Source organism: Oxyura jamaicensis (genome assembly GCF_011077185.1).
Source record: "Oxyura jamaicensis isolate SHBP4307 breed ruddy duck chromosome 9 unlocalized genomic scaffold, BPBGC_Ojam_1.0 oxy9_random_OJ106493, whole genome shotgun sequence".
Taxonomy (NCBI): Eukaryota; Metazoa; Chordata; class Aves; order Anseriformes; family Anatidae; genus Oxyura; species Oxyura jamaicensis.
In genome coordinates, this window is record NW_023304194.1 from 26,069 (window position 1) to 39,739 (window position 13,671).

General features: G+C 59.1%; 2 protein-coding genes across 6 annotated transcripts; both read right to left on the reverse strand.

Moving 5' to 3' along the window:
* Window positions 1-284: 284 nt before the first annotated feature.
* LOC118157710 (receptor-transporting protein 3-like) lies at window positions 285-1,618 on the reverse strand. The gene is made up of 2 exons (XM_035312160.1): window positions 1,473-1,618; window positions 285-780 (listed from the first exon to the last, which is right to left on the reverse strand). Exons 1-2 carry the CDS (start codon window positions 1,616-1,618, stop codon window positions 285-287), a joined length of 642 nt encoding a protein of 213 aa, XP_035168051.1.
* Window positions 1,619-6,567: 4,949 nt separating this feature from the next.
* LOC118157708 (programmed cell death protein 1-like) lies at window positions 6,568-12,991 on the reverse strand. Of its 5 annotated transcripts, XM_035312159.1 has the most exons (5): window positions 12,749-12,991; window positions 10,687-11,019; window positions 9,700-9,855; window positions 9,274-9,308; window positions 6,568-8,583 (listed from the first exon to the last, which is right to left on the reverse strand). In XM_035312159.1, the coding sequence occupies exons 1-5, from the start codon at window positions 12,855-12,857 to the stop codon at window positions 8,365-8,367; spliced, it is 852 nt and encodes a 283-aa protein (XP_035168050.1). In that variant the 5' UTR covers window positions 12,858-12,991; the 3' UTR covers window positions 6,568-8,364. The 5 variants fall into 5 exon arrangements, with proteins under 5 accessions (XP_035168050.1, XP_035168048.1, XP_035168049.1 ...); XM_035312157.1 differs by lacking the exon at window positions 12,749-12,991 and having other exon boundaries at window positions 10,687-11,344; XM_035312158.1 differs by lacking the exon at window positions 6,568-8,583 and having other exon boundaries at window positions 9,275-9,855.
* Between the last annotated feature and the right edge of the window lie 680 nt (window positions 12,992-13,671).

Below are 13,671 nucleotides of genomic sequence, written 5' to 3' on the forward strand. Positions count from 1 at the left end.
TATTCTTGCAGGTACACTCCATCCTTTGTGGGGGGGAGATGGGGGTCATCCTCATGCAGAATGTGTCCCACAAGAAGCCATCTGACCCGCCAGGCTCCCCTGGGCTGGGACCAAGGTGCCCAAGCATGGTGGTGGTGGCCATCCCTGACCCCTGTGTGCTGTGGAAACCTTGCCAAGATGAGAAAAAGGGCTGGCCCTGGGCACCCAAATTTCCACCCACCACCCCCATCATCCTCACCCCCACAGCCATCACCCTGGCTCCCATTTGCCAGCCCCAGCTCCCACTACTTCAAGGTGAAATACAACACGATGAAGAGGACCACGGCCACAATGCATACAGCAAGGAGCACGAAGCAACATTTTCGGGGAAAGCCGCTGCTGAGGAGCTGGCGTGGAGGGCTCATGGCCGTGTCCACGTGCCTCTTGGGCTTCCAGGCTGGTGGCTTCGGGGCCGCCCGTGGCTTGGAGCAAACCCCAAGCTGGCAGCCTTCGCAGCGGCTGCTGTCGTGCGGCCCCGCCAGCTTGGTGTCCACCACCACTTCCAGGAGGTCAGAGGGCTGCACCGGCACCTTGTAGAAGTCCTTGAGGATCTGAAGCACCAGGTTGTGCAGGATCCTCTCCAGGTTCTCCTGGCTGAAAGTGGGCTCCTCCAGCTGGGGGCTGAGGCAGCGCCGGCAGGCCTGCCGGAAGATTCGCATCCTCACCTTGCCCCGGCGCATGTGGAAGAGGATGTGCACCTTGGCTGAGGACCACTCGTGTAAGCACTGGGAGCACTGGAACCTGCCGGGGCACAGGGGACACCAGCTCATCCTCGGGTCCCCGCTGCAGCCCAGCAGCTCCCCATGCCATCGGTAGGGACCAGGGCAGTCGGGGCTGAGGGATCAGCTTCACGCAAGGACACCCATGGCCTGTTCTCCCCTGTTGGCATGACACCAGCCTGGGTAGCTCAGCACAGGTGAGCTGGGGGCTGGCCCAAGCTCTACAGATTTTAGGATGAGCCTGGTGCCCTCACCCCTCTGGACCCCACCACCCCGAGCAGGGGACCTGGGGGAGGGAAGCATCTGGCACCGGCTCCATTTGGGGCTCCAGCCCCCAGCCCGTGCTGTTGCAGCACATCTCAGCGGAAAGCCAGCATCAACAAGGGGCAGGGGAAGTCGAAAAAGAAGCAAAATAGAAGGAAGGTGTGGGTGGAGGCCACAGGGCAGGTGAGGAGATGTCTTGAGTAGTCAAAAGGGGAGAAACCTGCAGCTCCTTGTCTTTCACAACATGTACAGGGGCTAGCAGCCCAGCACCCCTCTCTGCATCCCCTCCTCCCTCCCGGGCTGCAGGGTGCTGTGGCAGAGGGCTCTGCACCCCTCCACCAAGGGCAGGGTCACCCTGCTGCAGCCCAAGGCAGCAGGAGGCTTTTGGGGGAGGACAAAGGTGGTGGTCCAAAGGGGACCGAGTGGATGGTGGTAGTTGGCAGCCCCTACCTCCCAGCTGCACGGTTCTGCAAATACTCCCTCCGGCCAGGCTTAGGGCTGTGCACCTGCAGGCTGTCATCCTCCTGAAGCGTCCACGGCTCCTTCACGTGCATGTCTGCAACCTTCTGTGCAAAAATCTTCTGCCATGTCCTCATGGTCCGGCCTGGAGCTGGCAAAGCGGTGGTGGCCGAGGCCAAGCTTGCAGCTTCTGGGCACTGACACGTGTGCAGCTCTCGGTGCCCCACACACCGGTCTTCCCTCCCTCATGGGTGCAAAGTCACGTCCTGCTGCCTGGAGACGGGAACCTTTGCACCCGCGTGAGCAGCACCACCCCAGCCTGATCCCTGCATCCACTGGTTCTGCTGACGCTGTGCCACATCTGGACAGGTGAAAAGTCCCCCAGAGGAAAGCCAAGGCAGCTGTCCCCAACGCGTTTTGTATGCAAGACTTGGGCACAGGGCAAACTCCCATCCCTGCTGAAGCTGTCATTGCTGCTCCATCCGTAGGCTCAAAATGCAAAGCCCCTGAGCTGGCCAGGACCACCAATATCAGGGCAATGGGGCAGAATCAGCAGAGATTTTGCTCAGGGTAGGAATAATGGAAGCAAAACCCACCGAAAATGCAGAGCTCAGCAGCTGACAAAACCCCAGGTACACTTATCTCTCTCGATAGCTGCCACCAAACATGGGGTGTTTTTAACAACTTTCAGTCAACTCGAGCAGAAAAAGCCTGACATGAAACCGCAGAGTGGAAAGTCGGGGATGATGGCACCGCACATAAAACTGAAAGTGGGGAGGTGAGCTCTGTGCCGAGAGCACTGCGGGAGGCGAAAGCAGTGGGGCTGGGGCTGCTGGCACCCCCCTGCCTCCCCCATCGCCGGGCATCCCACCCGGAGCCACGCAGGATGGGCAGATAAGGGGCTGAATGGCATCTGGTCTTGAGAGAGGAGCTGGGGGAAGATCTGCAGCCTTGTGGAGCCACCTCAACGTGAAACCATCACGTCTAGCCTGAAGGATCCAGAGGAGACCATCCTGTGCACAGCGAGGACACAGAACTCTCCAAAGTACCCAGCCTCAGAGGGCACCACCAAGGATGCAGCCACTGGGGAGAATCACAGCAGCAAATCGTGTTGGGTGCCTAAAATAGGCCATGCGGGCCACCACAGTTTGAGCACAGGGGCTATAGCCCCTCACCAGGTGTGGCGTGCAGCAGCTCCCCAGGACGATGCCGAGCTTCTTCCAGAGGCTGGAGAAGCAGTGGGGTTCCCTGCTGGCACGCTGCCTCCTGTGCCTGTTTTGTCTTCATTTTGAGGTCCTTCCACCCTTAACAGCAACGCCACCCTGTCATCCAGAGCAGGGCCAGGAGGGAGGAACGGAGGTCTTCCTGCAAGCCGAGGAGCCAAGACGGAGTTTTCAGGATCCTTACGGAGAGCTAGCAAAGCCCTAACCTGCAGATGGGACCCGGGAGCCTTGCCACGGGGACCCGCTGGCATCCTGCAGTGCCTGGCATTGCTGTGACACAGAGAGCCACCAACAACAGGGCAGCAGGGACAGGGCCACCACCCTGCAGCACCTGCCCATCTGCTTTTGGGGCTGAGATTTATCCTGGGGGATGAATGCAGGGAAAAATAAAAGGGGAGGCTCCAGGGCTGCCAGCATTGCTGCCCCTCTCCCTGCCGCCCCTCGGGCTCGGGGGGCCGGGTGCCTCCAAAACCCCGCTGTCATGGAAAGCCTGCCCCGCTGCGTCACGGCAACACGACTCAGATCTCGACTCGGGGCGCCGAGCCCTCTGCGAGCAGCCGGGCGCTGCTCCCTCTGTCAGAGCCCGGTGCTTGCCGGCACTGAAGGGACTTTCCCAGAACCACCCACAGAGCTGAAACTGCTTTGACGTCCTGTTCCACTCGGCGCACACCTCCCAGCGTTGCCCCGGCACCCCGATGCTTACCGGCACCTGCCTGGAAAAAAAAAAAAGCTCCCGTGGGATCCCCAGCATGGCCCTGGTGGGCACTGGGGAACCAGCCCCGTCCCGCCACGGGGACAGTCCCCACAAGCCCTCTCCATCCCGGAGCTCCAGCCCTGACTCCTCCGCGGGATGCGTGAAGGAGGAGATGAGGCACAGCCCGCGAGGTGATTTCCCTGCCACTTTCACACAGCCCGAATTTATTTTTGGCTTCGGTTCCCACCCCCAGGTGAGCTGGGGCGTGAGGAGGGAGGTGGATACCTTCCTCTCCTCCCCTTCCAGCTCTCGCTGTGCCAACATTTTTTTTCAGGGTATTTTTGCTCCTTTCTCCAGCTCACCCAGGGATTTGGTTTCTAACCCTTTTCTAACCTCCACAGCCTCCCTAAATAGCAGACCGCCTTCATTCGGGCCAGGCGCTTCCCTTCCCCAGAGAAACCCCATCTGAAGAGCCTTCCATCACGGGCTATTGATAACTCTTTTGGGGATATAGCTTCTCGGGTAGCGGTCCACCCACAGTGGGAGAATTTCCCATTTCCCTAATTTGCTTACGAGAAAGTAACATAACACACTGCACAAAGATAGCATCGCTCCCGGTTTCCTTGCACCACCCAGCTCGTCACCCTAATGAAAAGAGCATTAGGTTGGTTTGACACAATTTGTTCCTGCTAAATCGACGTTCTCAGTCCCAGCGCTGCCCTCTCAGTGTTTACCGCTTGGTGGCCTTACTAATTTGTTCCAGCGGTTTTCTGGGTACCGAGGCTGACTCATCTGCAGCTTCCTGGATCCTCTTTTTTCCCTTTCCTTGATGCAGATGGCGAGTTTGGCATCCGTAGCCTCCTGGGACCCAGCACCATGCCAGCTGCCCGTGCCCCTGTCCCCCACACCATGTTTGCACTGGTGTCACTGCTTGTCACCCCGTCACGGCGAGGCCCACATCCTCTAGGGACCAGCATCCCTTCCAGGCTGGGCTACCTTCGTGGTTGAGCCCTTAGAGAAGGTGGGTCTGGCGCCTGGATTTGAGGCATGGGGAATCAGATCCCGAGGAAATGGGAACATGCCTGAGCTGGGCTGGACATTGTCCCTTCTGATGGATGGAGAGGGATGCTGAGCAGTGGGGAGAGATATACAGGAGGGACCAGCTGAGGAAACACCATCGGGTACCACCCCAAGAGGGTTTTGTGCCCCGTTGGTCTGGTGGCCCCGTGGTGGTCCCCCTGGTGTAAGTGGAGGGCTCCCCGAGGAGGCTGCACCCAGTGCGGTGGCAGCGGGTTTGTTCCCGGGCGCACGGCTCAGCACCACTCAGCCAGCCAGCCCCTCCAGCAGCACATCCCTCCCAAGGGAGGAAGAGAGAGAAGGAGAAACCATGGAGCCGACTCAAAGCAAAACTAGAGAAAGCAAAATGAGGGCAGCAGGAGGAAACGCAGATGTTCGGCAAGCCTCCAGCACTCTCAGGTGCAGGCAGGGCAGGGCTCTCGGTGGGATGGGATGGGATGGGGGAGATGCTGTGGGTCCAGACCCATCAGGATACATTGGGGTGGTGTAGATGGGCTTTGGTTAGGGGTCCAGGCAACCTGCCCAGCAGCACATCTGACCACCTGCAGCACGCAGGTGCTTCCAAAAAACAAAACACTGCTCTGAAACCTCCCAGCTCTCCACACTCATAAGTGACCAGGACACTGCTTGCTTCTAAGTGACATTATTGACACGTGGCCTTACTGTCCCTTCTTCCCTCTACACGTGCAATGCCCTATTTTGCAGGATCAGTGCTTTGTTGTTTCATGGCATGGCTCTCCTTGAAGACACTCCTGCAAGCAGCAGAGGATTTCCTCTCCATCTTCCTGCCCACTTCCTCCAAACCCAGCCTTTGGGCTAGGGCATCTTTAAGGGACTCACACGTTCCCAATCACCTCTGACCACAGCTGGGCTACATAAGGAGGTAGTCAGGGCTCAGACAGCTCTGTTGGGGCATTTGCTTGCTCAGGCACTTTATTGCATGTGAAGCTTCTTGTGTGTGCCGACGGGGACCAGCCCCAGCTCTCAGAGGTCTCCCAGCTATGGGACTGGAGCTGGGGTGAGCCCTGCTCTCTGGATGCACCTGAGATGCTGACAAAGCACTTCAGCAGCAACGCTAGTGGCAACCCCTGCTGCCCTGAGGAAGCGTGGGGTGGCCGTGGTTGGAAGTGGCTGCTGTGACAGACCCAAGAGAGCAGGAAATGTGGCGGTGGCTGCAGCCACCCCAGCTGCACCCAGTCCCGCACAGCACCAGGGCTGGCTGGGGGCACGGCTGCAGGGTGCGGGTGAGCTCTGGAGGCCACAATGCTGAAGTGAGTGAAATGAGCTCAAAACCAGCGTGAGGTTTTTGGGGGGTCTGGCTAGCTGCTCTGCAGCAAGCTTTTTGTTTTCTGCAGCCTAAACAGAGGACCATTAAAATCATTCATCTTCACAGCAATGCAAAGCAGCTACGGCAGAAAGGCCAGAATTTGCCAAATCCCCCAAAACCTCCGGACCCCTGACCCATCACAGCCCAACCTTGGTGCAGGCAGGGAGAGTCAAAGTACCTGCAGGGCACCAGTCCTTGAGGGTGTCAAGGCACCCCAGAAAACCTGATGCTAAACTTAACAGAAGTGGGACGTGAGTTGCTGGGGTCCCTGCTCGATTCGGAGCAGAGAAAAGTGGTGCCAAGTCGGTGCCGATGCCAGCTGGCATGGATGCAGAGGTGGGCAAAAGCAGGAGGGCTGTGACACAGGGAGAGGGGCTGGGGAAGGAGGAGTGTGGGGTGGTGGGGCTGGGAAAGCCAGAAATGGGGGCCTCTCATGGTGGGAGACAAAACAGGTGGCTTCAGGTGCCACGCAGTGACTCCAGAAAGATGGGGCTACCATCGGCAAGCTGGAGGGAAGAACAAAATAGTGGCTGATCTGGTTGGCGTGGAAAGATGGAGCAGTTTGGGCAGGTGGAGACAGCCCTCCAGCTTGGCTTCCCACCCATGAGCACTGCTCGGCCCAGGGATGCTCAGCTGGGGACCTGAAGCCTGCACCCTGCTGGGAGCTCACCAAGCAATAAGCAGCCACTCCGGGAGCCCGGTCCTGTTGGGCCAGCACCAGCACCCTGCCCTGCAAACAGGGGTGGGAGATGGTGCCTGGAGCATCCTCACCACGCACCCCACATGTCCCCAGCCCCACTGCCTTGCTCCCTGCGAGGCACGGGGAGGTGGTCAGGCTGCTGGGTGCCCCGAGGGGTGCAGGCACTGCCATGGCTCGGGTGCTCGCTGAGGTTTTCATGAAGTGCTGAGCCCCCACGGCGTGCCTGGCACCCCTGCTGCCCAAAGAGGTAGGGTGGAAAAAATGAAGCAGGGCCCACCCTCCTGCATGCGCTCTTACGGGAAAGGCAGAACCAAAACTGCTGACTGAGCTCCCACTTCTTGCTTGCTGCAGCTGCCTCCTGCACGACCATTGAGCTGCTGGGGCAGCACGGTGCTGCTGCAGGGCAAGGAGCGGAGCTGCTCCTTGCACTGAGTCTGGATGGACTGAGCTGCACTGTGACGTGTGTAAACACGGGGTAAGATACGCCACTGCCCCAGGGGAGCATGCTGAGGGTCAGGGGACTGAGCGGGGCCACCACATCCATGGCCCTGCACTAGGGAAGGATGTAAGCCATCCTGGATGGATGCTCATCCCCTATGATCTTCTCTGGAGGCTTCTCATGGCTGTCACAGCCCCCAGAGGGCACAGACCATGGTGCCTGGTGTCTCAAGACTATGCTACTTTTAGCTGCGGTAATGGAAAAAGAAAGCTGCTGACAGTGCCACGAGGTGCAGTATGCAAATGGCCCTTTGTTTGCTTGGGGTTTCATGGGCTCCCAGCAGGACGCTGCTGCCTCCAAGCCTGCTTCTCACCAGGGCTTCTCCAGTCTCTAGCAACTGTTGCTGCTTTCTCTTTTGGTTTCTATAAGATTTTGGCTGGGCTGCACATGCCTGGCACCGCTTTCAAGGGAAAAATGGAAGTTTGGAGACAGCTTCGCAGCTGGGCTGTGCCAGGCACCACACCATGAGCATCACCCTGCGTGGTGGCAGCCAGTCCCCAGCACCTTGTCCCCAGCCGGGCAGGCGAGCACCCCAAGCTGAGCCCAGAAAGGGGAGTGGGGGGCTTCTTTGTGGCTGCTCCATCCCCGTCTGCACCCAGGCCCAGCACAGGTGAGGAGCAGCTCATTCTCTAAATTATTAAGAGCAGTTTCATGGAAGAGCGGCTTGCTTATCGCGCGGAGGGGCCCAGGAACCACAACAGACACCGCCGCCTCCCGGCTCTCACCTGCATGCTGCCAGGAGCTGTTATTTGCCTGCCCACGCGCCTGCTGCCACGAGTCAGCAAACAGCCCGGGCGCCAAACCCTTTATTCGCCCCCACAGCCGGATCCGGCTCCCACCAGGCACAGCATCCTTGTCCCGGGATGCCCAGCAGTGCCCCTCGTCCCCGCAGAGGAGGAAAGTGTCTGAGAGCACCCGCCAGCTTCCCAGGGGCTCGTTAAATAGCAGTACGTGCAGAAGTCCCTGCCCTGAGCTGGGACAAGATCCTGGGGTTGGGATGTTGCTCCCGTGGGGTGGCAGCTCCCAGCACTGCCCTTGTTCTCGCTCTGGAGCCTGTCCCAAAGCCCTGCTTTGCCGGCAGGGTTGGATGCAGGGCGGCTGCCCCAGATATCCCCAGGAAGATGTGGGAGATGGACGATGGGAGACAATCCCTTGGCACTGCCCCGTTGGCATCGCTGCTCGGTCCCATCCTGCCCTTAGTACGGAGGCACCTGGAGCCCAGCACCAGGCCAGCAGGGACCTGTCCCTGTCCTTCGGTGCCTGTCCTGTGGCCGTGACACCAGCACAGCCAGCGCTGTCCGACACGAACTGCAGCAGCAGCACCTCCATCGCTCTGCTCGGCACACACACGTGGCTTTGGGCCTCAGCAGGGCTGTGACGGCGGCTGCCACGTCCTCTCGTCCAGGTGCCTCTTGCCCCGCTCGGGCGTGACAGGTTTCTCCTCAGGGAAGATGATGGTGGCGTACTCGGTCTGGTCATCCGGACAGGTCTCGGGAGGCAGCTGGGTGTGCGGGTCCCACTGAAACTCCAGCACACCGTAGTCCACGGTGGACACGGACACCACGGGCGGCTTCTCTTCCTTCTGCAGAGAAAGGACACCCTGTTGGGATCCATCCTCTGCCCAGAGGCACCATTCATTCCCAGCACGAGTCCCTTTGTACAGCAAGTGTCAGAACGAGCATCCCAGGAGGGCAAGAGCAGTGCAGAGGGGAAGGACATACAGACCTGGGGTGGCATTGGTGCAGGGAAACCAGACCCTGAGCCTCGGGGTCACCCGCAGGCAGGTCAGGGTCCCTTTTCTCACCTCTCCATGGGCACCAATGGCACGGGGTGAGCTTGGGGCTGCAGCTGCTCAGCCCAGAGAGGGGAGCATGAAGGCTGCCCTCAGCTACCTAACGGGCTTGGAGGAAGACAGACAATTCAGGCAGTGCCCAGCAAAAGGAAGAGAGGGAACAAGCCAAACTGCAGCAAGAGGGGGATATGGGGTGAGAGTGTCTCCCGTTATTTACAGCAACACAATTCCCCATCAGATAAAACCTTGCTCTGAGCAAGGGTTGGACTAGAGAGGCCCCCGACCTGCCTCAGGCGGTTTTTTGATTTCGCGATGGGGCCGTGCTGCAGGTGCAGCCGTAGCAGTGCAGGAGAGATCGCGCAGTGCCAGAGGAGATAGGGGAAGCGAGAAGCCTGATAAAGGGAGGCCCCGTGCCCTCCGCTCCCGCACCCAGCGCCGCTCCCCCGCAGCACGGCGGGCTGTCGGAGGCGGAGAACTCACCTCCGCAGCGTTTTCACTCGGTGGTTTCTGCACATCTGCAAAGTAACACATTTGGTTAGCAGATGCTCGTGTGCCAAGGCAGCGTGAGCAGCTGGGGCTGACCCAGCCTCGCCACGCTGCTGCGCCGGGGCTCACCAGTCCCCTTGCGTCCTTAGGCATTGCTCCAAGGAGAGGTGCAGAGCCTCAGCACATGGGCTGGGGGGCGAGCGGGGCCCTGAGCACCCTTGTCCCACCAGCACGGAGATGCCTGTCCCACGGGGACAAGCCACGCTTGCGTTTGGGCATGGCAAACCAGCCTGCGTGCACCCCCCATATCCATCTGCCCCCGGGTCCCAGCTGGGTTTGATGAAGAAATGTCACCCCCCAAGTCCCCTGTCACACCCCCAGCCCCTCGGCATGGTGAGTAGGGGTCCCCAGGCTCCCCACCTCCTCTCCTGTAGGTGACGACGCAGTAGCCGAGGACCACCAGCACGACCACGCAGCCCAGCAGCAGGACGCCCAGGATCACAGCCTTGATGTGGCTTGGGGGGCTGCTGTCCTCCACGCCGGGCTCCTCAGTGGTGTTTATCTTCTCAGGGGCTGCTGCAAGAACCGTGACAAAAGCCAGAAGGTCAGGAGCACATCTCTGTGAATGGCACCAGGGGAGCACAGGGGGTGTCCCCAGAAAGGGCTCAGTTCAAGGCTGGCTGCTACAGCCCCGCCATCCCTCCAGGGCCCTCAATTTGGGCTGACGTGGGGGGTCTTTTGGCCACATCCCACTCCTCCTCATTGCAGGTGGTAAGGATGATCCCACATGGGCTGACAATGAGGGTGTAGGGGACAGGACACCCACAGGCAGTGTCACAGCAGGACCCGATCCCCATTCCCAAGGAGAACACAGCTCCCCCATGCATCTCAGACACCTCCACATCTTGGGGCCAGCTCACGCTGGCAGCAGATGTGTAAGAAGACTGTAAGAAGACTAACTTTTGCAGTGTTTTCCCTTTTTGTTAAAGGGAATGCCGTCAGTAAGGACTCCTTCCTCCCCAGAGCATCCTTGGGACAGAGACCTCCTGCCTCAGGGCCAGATCCAGCTGCAGGGTGCTCAGGGAGAGGACAGCCTGCTGTGTCCCGGACCTCAACAGTACGAGTAAAGGGCAGGGTTGTGCTCTCCTGACCCATACCAGGTCCTCCCCAGGAGGGTGCTGCCTGCCTGGGGCCATACACTTCACCAGGAATGAGGATTTTCCATCTCTGGGACACAGCCCCTCGGCAGGCACCGCAGCTGAGATGCCACCTGCATGCCCCTGGATTGGGGAGCAGGGCACCAAGAATAAGTCCGTGAGTCCCCAACCCCTCGCCATCCACCCCAGTCTCTACCCTCTGGGGTAACACTGCAGAGGTGACACAGACGGCCTGTCCCCTTCAGCTGACCTGTGACCACCAGGTGGGACCGGTTGCTCTCCTCCACTTTGTTGGGTTGGAAGAAGGCGATCAGCCCGCAGTAGTAGGAGCCCGAGTCGTTCTGGTGGAGGTTCAGGATCTCGATCTTGAAGACAGGAGCGTGGTTGGAGAGCAGGTACTTCTCCGTCTTTGTCTGGGGGATGCTCCGGCTGATCTGAGCAATTTTTTGGGCATCACTGTGGTTGGTCTCCTTGTACCAGTTGAGATTGTACTCCAGGCTGGAGTTGTTCTCTATGGAGATGTTGCAGAAGAAGGTGGCTGAGCCGCCTGCAGGGCGAGTTAACGTGGCTGGGGAGAAGGTCACTGTTGGGGAGAGAAGAAGCAAGGAAATGACACGGTGACAGCGGGCAGCAGAAGCAGATGTGCCCCTAGTGAGATCCTGGGCTGCAAAAAGGGTGAGAGCCCCCTGCAGCTCCCATCCCACACGGAGGTGATGGTCTCCCATGCCCCTCATGTTCCTGCCTTCTGTGCCAGAGTCCCCGCACGCTTCTCAGCTCTTTCACCCTCAGCTCCTGAAGGTCCCTAAAGGGATTTGTGAAAATCTGTTCGTGAGCCCAGCCCTGTGACCTGCGCCAAGTGGTCTCAGCAGAACCCCCTACAACGAACCCACAGGAGCATCTGCACCAGAGAAAACAGACTCCAGGGAGGGGGGGCATATTATTATTGCTACTAAATCCATGCTCAGTGTTAATGTTGGGTTTCACCCTTCCTCTAGCTGGTGTCACCTCCAAAATTGAGCTGAAGGACTGGGTCCCTGTTTGGGGCACCTCAGTTCTGCCCACCCAGTCCCAGCAAGGCTGCAGCCATGGGCCAGGCACCTTCCACCACCACCTCCTGAGCAAAGCCAGGGCTGCAGAGCCCCAGCAGTGCCCTCTTGTCCCCTAGCAAGCCCCTAAGTAGCAAGAATTAGCAATACTGAGCCTGCCCGTCGGACTCGCTGCCTGCCTCTCACTTTGAGCCACTGGAACGGGTGATGTCCTGGCACGGACAAGCAGACCCAGCAGGGACAGGTAGCTGCTGTATTATTTGGGGTTCAGAGCAATAAAAAGCAGGAAAAAATATATATATTTTTTTTTTAAAAAAAAGGAAGAAATAAAAAAAAAAAAATCACGTAGGTTTTCTGACCACACATGATCCAAACCATCAGTGAAATTTAACTTCCCATTTTTCAGAAACCAGCACCGACACGAGCCCCTGGACTCGGAGGCAGGATCAGAAAGTGCCCCCTTTCCCTTCAGCATTGGCCCGAGGCCAATATGTACAAATAGGCTCACCAAGCAGAGAAGGAACCAGGACTGTTCCTTGAATACATGATTAGCTGGAAAACTGGGCTGAAAAAATGAGAAACAATACCAGACAGGAGAATGGAGAGAGGGAACTGCTCCAGCTCCTGGCAGGCAGCGTTTGCTGTGACAGTGCCTATGCCGAGAGTTTTAATTTTCGCAGTATTCTTAGGTTCTTGTGTTCAACAGGAAATATTCAGCAGGCTCAGGGCTGTGCTTCCTACTGAGTGCCGCTCTCAGCAATGAATGAAGTGCTTGGAGGATGTCCTGAGCAGGTTTTACAGGTGTCCCTGCCTCTTCCCAGCACCAGCTGCCATCGGTGCCTGGGGAGGGTCCCACGAGGGGCTTCCAGCCCCACGCTTGCCACCGGGGCAGAAAAAAAACGATGCTACCAAAGTGGGGACCTGGCCTCACCGGGACTCTTCCTTGCCCTGCCCAGACTCCCCCATTCACCCTCTCCACCTGCCTTTCTCTCCCAAAATTTCACCCCAAGCAAAACCAGAGGAAGGAGCCCACCTCGGTGAGGATGAAGCCCACCCCAGGAGGTGAAGCACAGGGGCATGAAAGCCAGTGCAGGAAACCCCAGGACCTGACAAATCCAAACCTTCAACACCAAACCCCAACCGTGGTCGGCACGCACACGACCTCAGGACCTGGCCCTTTTCTCCATCCTTTAACCCCATTCCTCCCCCGAGCGCCCCCCCATTCCCCTTGCTTCCGTACCCAAAACCTTTGGGTTTTCTACCTACCCCGGTGGCAGCCGGCCAGCGCGGGGCTGCAGCACAGCAGCAGGACGCAGAGGCCGGCCAGGGCCACGTCCACGTTGCCCCGCGTGGTCCTCAAGGCTCCGGGAGCCATGGCGAGGCAGCGGGCCCCCTGCCCGTGCCGCGTGCCCCGTGCCGTGCCGCGCAGCCCCGTCTCTCGCTGCGCTTCCTTCCCCACGGCGCTGTCTCGTCCTCCGCCACACGCGGCAGGGGTTGGGGTGGAAATGAAACGTGCCCATCTCGGCCCCGCAGGGAAACCCGGGCTGCCTCCCGCCCCCGGCTTCCTCCTCACCGAGGCAGGGAACAGCTGAGCTGTGGCCTGGCCCCTTCCCTTCCCCGTGCACTCCCCCCGCAGGCCCCATAGCGTGTCCCTGGCCCTGAGGATGGCCCATGGGTGGCAGGGGAAGGGGTGTCTGGGGCTCCTGGGCACCCATGGGTCCTCCTGCTGGGTGCTGACACTGGGAGGGGATGGGGAGAGGAGGGAGGAGAAAAGGATAAGGTGAAAACCAGAGGGGGAAAATGAGAAAACAAGGAGAAAAGGAGAAAAAGGAGCAAGGGGAGAAGGAGCAAAGGAGAAGGAGAAAAGGGTGAAGGAAGAGGAGGAGAAGAAAGTGGAGAAGGAGAAGGAAGAGGAGAAGGAGAAGGAGGAGAAAAAGGAGAAGGAGGAGGAGAAGGAGGAGGAGGAGGAGGAGAAGGAGAAAGAGAAGGAGGAGGAGAAGGAGAAGGAGAAGGAGAAGGAGAAGGAGAAGGAGAAGGAGGAGGAGGAGGAGGAGGAGGAGGAGGAGGAGGAGAAGGAGAAGGAGAAGGAGAAGGAGAAGGAGAAGGAGAAGGAGAAGGAGAAGGAGAAGGAGAAGGAGAAGGAGAAGGAGAAGGAGAAGGAGAAGGAGAAGGAGAAGGAGAAGGAGAAG